Source organism: Diadema setosum, chromosome 15 (assembly GCF_964275005.1).
Source record: "Diadema setosum chromosome 15, eeDiaSeto1, whole genome shotgun sequence".
Classification (NCBI taxonomy): Eukaryota; Metazoa; Echinodermata; class Echinoidea; order Diadematoida; family Diadematidae; genus Diadema; species Diadema setosum.
Window position 1 is genome coordinate 22869747 of NC_092699.1, and position 7569 is coordinate 22877315.

General features: G+C 38.1%; 1 protein-coding gene across 1 annotated transcript; it reads right to left on the reverse strand.

The window, feature by feature from the left end:
- Positions 1–235: 235 nt before the first annotated feature.
- Positions 236–3187, reverse strand: LOC140238595 (apolipoprotein D-like). The gene is made up of 2 exons (XM_072318496.1): positions 2860–3187; positions 236–774 (listed from the first exon to the last, which is right to left on the reverse strand). Exons 1-2 carry the CDS (start codon positions 3185–3187, stop codon positions 236–238), a joined length of 867 nt encoding a protein of 288 aa, XP_072174597.1.
- Positions 3188–7569: the final 4382 nt, after the last annotated feature.

Below are 7569 nucleotides of genomic sequence, written 5' to 3' on the forward strand. Positions count from 1 at the left end.
CGTTCAGATAATGCATGGTTCAGAGTCATGTGGAGAATTAAGATTACGAATGCAAATGAGAAAGCACTGCAATAGATTGTCTAATGAACCATAACAATGATATTAACTGCTGATCTGTGAGTGAGCCTGCACAAATGTGTCATAACCATCTGGAGTAATTTGGTATTTACATGCCAGGTAGAACAGGTCTGTCGGATCGACTATAAGCGAATTAGACCTCATGGGCCATCGGATCTCATATGGGCCTGTCGGATCTCATAGGTCCTTCAGATCTCATAGGTCCTTCAGATCTCATAGGGTCATCGGATCTCATTGGTTCATCGGATCTCATAGGCCTGTCGGATCTCATTGGGTCATCGGATCTCATGGGGCTGTCGGATCTCATTGGTTCATCGGATCTCATGGGCCTGTCGGATCTCATGGGGTCATCGGATCTCATCGGACCATCGGTTCTCATGGGCCTGTCGGATCTCATTGGTCCATCGGATCTCATGGGTTCGTCGGTTCTCATCGGTCTGTCGGGGCCATCGGTTGGACCGACGTCTCTTCGGCAGTTGGCCTGGTTGCTCAAGATCATCTTGTTCACGTTGATGCCCTGAGCAGCAAAGAGGCGGTAGTAACGTCCCAGTTCCTCTTCACTCACATCCGTGTCCCTCGCCAATACCCAGTTGTTCTGGATGTTCATGAAGCCCCAGAAGAACTCGGAGCAAGAGTGCACCAGAGCGTAGCGACGGTAGTCTGTATCCAGGACCCAGTAGTCTCCAGATCCTCCGTCTGTATGATAACATTAAGATAACAAGAAATTGAACGATACATATTACTTCTAGTGCTTTGATGGGTATCTTTAAAAATCTTTTTACAAAAATAAAAATACAAATAGATGAATGAATAAAAAAATATTGCAACAGAAATTGACGGAGATCTACCAGGAACACGTACTTTCTTTCAATTCCATTCAAATGATTTTAATTCCAATACAAATTAATATGGAGAGTAATATACAAAAAGAAAGTATATTACTTTTCTATATACAGTATTACTTTCTATTATAGAAAGTAATATACAAAGTAATATATAATATATCTATACACTCTCCTACATAACGCTTACATGAGAACAAAATTTTGGCTCCTGTAACAAAGCCGTAACAAGTAAACTTACACGAATTGCAAGTAAAGATTATGGACATGTGAGAAATTCATGTCTATATCCGAAGAAAAATGGGGAAAAAATGAATTTCTCAGAAAGATGTACCCTGACATGAGTGTGCAAACGCCTCTCCACAAAGTTTGATTGTTTCAATAACACGGCATAGGGCCTACTTAAAAGCCGATGGAATATGACCATCGTCATTGACAACTCAAAATTAATTGTCTTTGCATTTGCCTTTTCTTGTCTTTGTCTTTGTCTATGTATGGCATAAATGTCGTTTTTCGATTTGACAATTTTTTTACGTAAAGGAAGTGTTATTTAGTCTTCTTAATGAGTTGACATTGTAATTCTAAGCCTTGCAAAAACACAAATAAAGCAAAGTAAAAAAAAAAACACACTTTATGTTGCCATTTTCTACTTACTCTAAGACACTTTCGATACTGAGTTTTTTCACGTGCGCTTTGAAATAACTGATTTTCTTCTTCTTTTTCTCCTTACGTTATTATCATCATTATCATTATTATTATTATTATTATTATTATTATTATTATTATTATTATTATTATCATTAAAGACAGTTATCTCTTTAGTTCTTTCAGCGTGTTACATCCCATACAAATGACAAGAGAAATATTATCATAATTTCAATCACATTACAATGAAACGCCATTCCGGCCGACCATGCATTCAAGCTTTGCTTAATATGGCGGACATCTGCGCTTTCTGAATCTGTTTTTTTACCTATCTTTGCTCCTTTATAATGCAAGATCAATTAGTCTGTATGTTAATTATACTTTTATTCTAAGTTATAGTTTACAATTTCTATACCTTGTGATCACAATTTCTTTCTACAGTTAGTGAACTTTATATTATGAAATATTGATTGTATCATTTACTGAAATTATACAAATAAAGTCCTTATGAAGTAAGAAAATATGACACACAAAAGTTCAGCTTAAGTTTATTTCTGTCTTGCATTTTCATACAACAAAATTACAGAAATTGTAGAATAATCATAAAATTGTTGATATGCATTGGTACACATTATAATAAATTATGTAGTACAATCGAAGGAAAATTGTATGAGACATATAAAGGTGTGTCAAAATGTATGTGTATACATCGTTTATGCAGAGGGGACATTTAAAAAAAAAGGTTATGAAACTAAATGATTGGAAATGCACTAAGTCATCTTCATATGAAAGCAGAGTTTGACTCGGGTGACAAAGGGGACCACTCTTCATTGCATACCCCAGTCATCCACCCCTTCATTGTACTCATCTCTGTTTATTCTTATCATCCGTTTCTGATTATCCCAAAAGATGCGCCCTTTTTAAATCGTTTCCAATGCAAATACTAATGAAATGCGTGCGTGATGATTTATGCGAGCATCACAGTAGGACTAGAGTGGATAAGACATAGATAATCATTATTATTATTACTTTTTTTTTGATAGATGGTCGGGATTGAAGCCTACTTTGTGCGTTCATTTTGGACTAAAAATGTTTTACCTGATGGGTGCCGTTCATAACCTGGCAATACTGGGGTAGTAACTATGGCTCTCTGTTAGAGCAGAATATGGAGAAGCTACACTGTATCCTGGAAAAGAAGACCATGTATATCTATCAACATTATTATATCATCGTCATAACAAAAAAAAAAAAAAAAAAAGAAATATAGATACAACTCACGGCCTAGGGAACTTACAGGAGAAGAATCTGACGGAGAGTTTTCCTGGTTCCTGCCAGTCCGGCGCTCTTGCCTCGCCGATGAAAGAGATGGGTTGCCTGTTCCTCATGACACCCGTGTTGTTGACGATGATGAATCCATCGCCCATTTTGTACTCGGCTGAGATACACGACAGTCCCTCTTCGAAGACGGCGTAAAACCTGGCGATCTCGTACCACTTACCCAGGTAGGCCTCGATGTTGAAGTCTCGCATGACACGAACTTCGGGACACCCGCCGAAGCCGATGACCTGGGCCGAAGCGACCCCGGCCAGAGCCAGAACGAACACGGCAGCGATCACGCGCATGATTTTTCTGTGAAGCCCTGCGACTGGTCTGGGCAAAGTGATCTGGTCCAAGTGATGGAGTGTCCCACGGAGAGAACCGTTTATTTGAGGCTAAGAAGATAAAAAGGCAGCGTCACGTATGTCGCTTGCTCGCAAGTTTGAAGTACAACAAGTGAAAACTATGAAAAAAGAAGAGGACGCTGTGGATTCTATGGGTGTGGCGATGAGTCGACAAACTTTCACTCCGTTTAAGTCAACATGACAAGAAACTAAAATAGACTGAGGAGCTTCTATGACGTCGTAACACTTACGTAATCAAGGGTGGCGTGCCCAGTGGAGGGCTCTTCAGTACCAGGTCTTGGACAAACAGGGAGCAGCCCGACATCTCCAAGCGGTACCAGCCAAAATTGAGGAGGGGATATTCTGCGGATGGAGTACATGTACATGCACCAGCTAGGGCCTATTGTTTGGCAGACACAAATATGGTTTCCCCTTGTAATATTGCCAGCGATTGTGTCTGCAACTGAAAATATTTTCTTATACTCCATACAACTTGACATGAATCAGTAGGTTGTGTGTATGTTTTGTTTTGTTTTTTTCAAAATAATTTCGTATTTCTTTTCCATATACAGTCGTTTGCCCAGTTATTGGGTATTTTAATATGGTCCTGTTATTGCATCATATTGCACCAGCCCTTTCTTCCCCCCCCCCCCCTGCAGTACAGCATTGCTTTTCTTAGACTTTGAAGTGATACAGAGTCACAGTAATTCCGATCTAAATGTATACCCGTCTCATGTCCCAACGCAGCAGTGCACAGACCCGAGTGTCAGTTACGTAATATAATTTTATTATGATAATGAATAATGTTAATGATAACACCACTCGCAGACACGTCTAGATTATGTTTCTACTTAAAGGACAAGTTCACCTTCATAAACATAAGGATTGAGAGAATGCAGCAATATTAGTAGAACACATCAGTGAAAGTTTGAGGAAAATTGGACAATCGATGCAAAAGTTATGAATTTTTAACATTTTTGTGTTGGAACCGCTGGATGAGGAGACTACTAGGGCTCGTGATGTCATATGAGTACAACAGTATAAAGAAAATGTAAAGAAAATTCAACATATTTTCACTTTTTTCGCATAATAAAAGAGCACTTGACTTGCCTCTTTCTAAAGGCAATGGGAATAATATTACCCATAACATATGTCAGTAACGAGTCAAGGGAGTGTGTACTTTTTTCAAAAGATGAAATTTTGTGAAATTCTCTTTACATTTTTTCCTTATATTGTTGTACGCATGTGACATCATACACTGCAATAGTCTTCTCATCCAGCGGTGACTGCACAAAAACTTCAAAAATTCATAACTTTTGAACGGATTGTCCGATTTTCTTCAAATTTTCAATGATGTGTTCTACTAATATTGCTACATTCTCTCAATCCTTATGTTAGTGAAGGTGAACTTGTCCTTTAACTGAAAAAAAAAAATCGTGCGGGATCCTTGAAAGAAATCAGGGTATAGTGGTAGTGGAGATTGATGGTACGTTGAATACTAAATACGTGTCCAAACACTTCCATTCTATATTGTCATATTTTAGAACATTTATACGTACATTATTAAACTAAAATAACGATCATTGCCAACACAATATCAGCCAAGATAACTCGTCTTCATCTAAGGTGATAGAATACAAATAAGACCAAGAGAGAATAAAAGAGAATACCTTTTTAATGAAGCATTGGGTTTTTGTCCAAATCATAATCTCACTGCCATGAACTGACCGTGAAAAGCTCATTAGTGGTATGGTATATTCTTATTCCTTCGCCCTGTGACCGGGGTTCAAGTGCTTGGTTTATTAGTTACTTCTTTTCCTCATAATGTTCATAATAATATCACACAGATCGAACACAAGATCTCATTTACGAAGATTGAATGCACAACAAAACAGAAGATCTATGTACGTTCAGCAACATCCATCGATCTATAATGGTGTCAGATATATCGTTTCGATGAAATACATTATTGTGAAATAAGGTCAGAGTTTTGGAGTTTTGGAGAAGAGAGCCGACGCCTATGATGAGCGGTATCATAATGCCACGCCCTCTCTTTATGGCACTCTGTTTACACTGCTGGAACGGAGAATATCGTCGGACAAAAGTCTACCGTTTCTCCGTCCTCATTTTTGTGATACTCACTGTGATATGTTTGCTTATGGGGGGGGGGGGGGGTCTAAAATCATTACTCTTTATAGCAATTATGGTGACCACAGTCATGTAACTAAGAACGATAGTAGTAGTCTTGAACATAATATGACAAAATAATGGTATAATGGCATAGTACAAAAATAAATAGTACAAAAATAAATATTATGTGTGCCAGTTCACGCGATACACGCGCGTACAACTACAATTCACGGTCTACAGGCATATAAGTTTACGATCACAGTCATATACATTAATGCATCATCTTGAGCAAAGAGTTTATACGTTTTAGTCCGAAAACGTTCTAAATATCTTTACGTGGTACAATACTATTATCGGAAACAACAGACAAACACACAAACAGACCGGGAAATAAAGAGACCTGGAATTGTTTGGCACTGCACAGACAGATTAAGCCATAATATTACTATATTACTTTTTTTAGAACCAGCCACTGCATGAAAGTATGAAGGAGATTATTCCAAGAGCCATTTGCATGTCCTCGTGTTTATTTCAGTATACCTATCTATTAAATCAGGGAAGTGAGTCACCTCCCTGATTAAATCGAGCTGGACAGATTTCTATTTAGCACACATTAACCCCTCGCAGTCTTAGCTTTTGTAGGACTTCATCACCTTGAATATATCTTATATAAGAAAAAGCAGGCTCCAATACAGGACGGGAAGGGATGCCTTATCCACCACGACACCCACGCTAACACTGTTGTTCACGAATCCTGTATTGGGGGGGGGGGGGGGGGGGGGTGCGTTTCATTAATTGCTCTCTTTAAAGGAACATGGAGAGAGATGTGTTTCCGTCTTAAAACACCGTTCGATATAGGGATATGCGATTGTTGCAAACTTTGCCTGTTTGATTGGTTTGGGGTTGATATGGGGGATGGGGCGTCTGGTCCGTCACTTAAAGGGGAAATCCAGTCCAAATATAAGTTAGTTTGATAAGAAAGAGTAGAATATCACGAGTTGAATGGTATAAATTTGATCGAAATCGGATGAAAAATAAGGAAGTTTATATGACATTTCGAAGTTTCGCTATTTTGGGGGAAACAAGTTCTTGAACAGTCAATATGAATATGCAAATGGCAAAGTGAGCATGTCATTCCCTCACAACTTACCATATAGTTTGTACATACAATTTTGAAATTTTCATTCAAACGCAATTACTGTATGCCCGAGGCTCAAATCCTCATAATCTAACTGATCACTATTCTGAAGTTATTCAACCAGAATGATGTCATTTTCAGACTTAAATGGCAGAAACATTGAATTTTCGTCATTTTTTTTTGTGTGTACACGATCACTGGAAAAAAAAAAAGTGAGAGTATGACATGGTTAGCTCACTCATTTGCACATTTTTCATTCCACTTTACAAGAACTGTTTTGGAGAAATTATCAAAACTTCAAAATTTTATGACTTCCTTATTCATCCGATTTCAGTCAAATTAGAACTCGTGTAAAATTTTACTCTTTTTTTATCAGTCAACCTTATATTTGGACTGGATTTCCTCTTTAATGGAGGGAGGGATATTCTGCAATGTTTATAGAACAATATTTAGCTTGTTTATTCCCTTATAGCAGTTATATTATAACTTTTTGTATGATTTGGAATTCCTAGGACATGGAAATATGATGTGACACTAATACATTTGCGTCTAGCGGAGTGTAGGCCCTAATACACTTAGATCATGACAGGGGCATCTGATGACCTCACATCATGCACCAAGGGTAATTTCAACCATATTATCAAAATATGAATGGAATGATATCCCTGCCATACAGGAAAGACCGCTCATCACTGATCACGTGACACCATGACAACTGGCCGCCGCTGCTTAAGTTTTTCTCATGTAGGCCTGCAATAGCAAGTCTGTTACCATTGTGGTTGTATCTCTTGCTCTTATAGTGTACTTTTCAGACCACTTATCCCCTTTAAACGTGCAGTGTTGCGCCCGTAGGGAAAAAAAAAATATGAAGTGTCACACGTAAGTGTTTAAGGTGAACTTTTTATTAGTGCGTATTAATTGTCTTTATCTGTCTTTTATTCCCTTACAGATTAAAGGCATTTATAAGATGTCTAAATGTCCTATATGGAGGAATGTGGAATCGCAATGGCATCTTCATTTTGTATATTATATCGGATGGCACCCAAATGGCCCGTTCTTTCAGCTTCGTCAAGAA

Coding starts and splice junctions, on each gene's coding strand:
- LOC140238595 (XM_072318496.1), bottom strand. CDS start 3,187: ATGCGCGTGATCGCTGCCGTGTTCGTTCTGGCTCTGGCCGGGGTCGCT. Junction 775..2,859: donor CTCCGTCAGATTCTTCTCCT/GTAAGTTCCCTA, acceptor GTTATCATACAG/ACGGAGGATCTGGAGACTAC.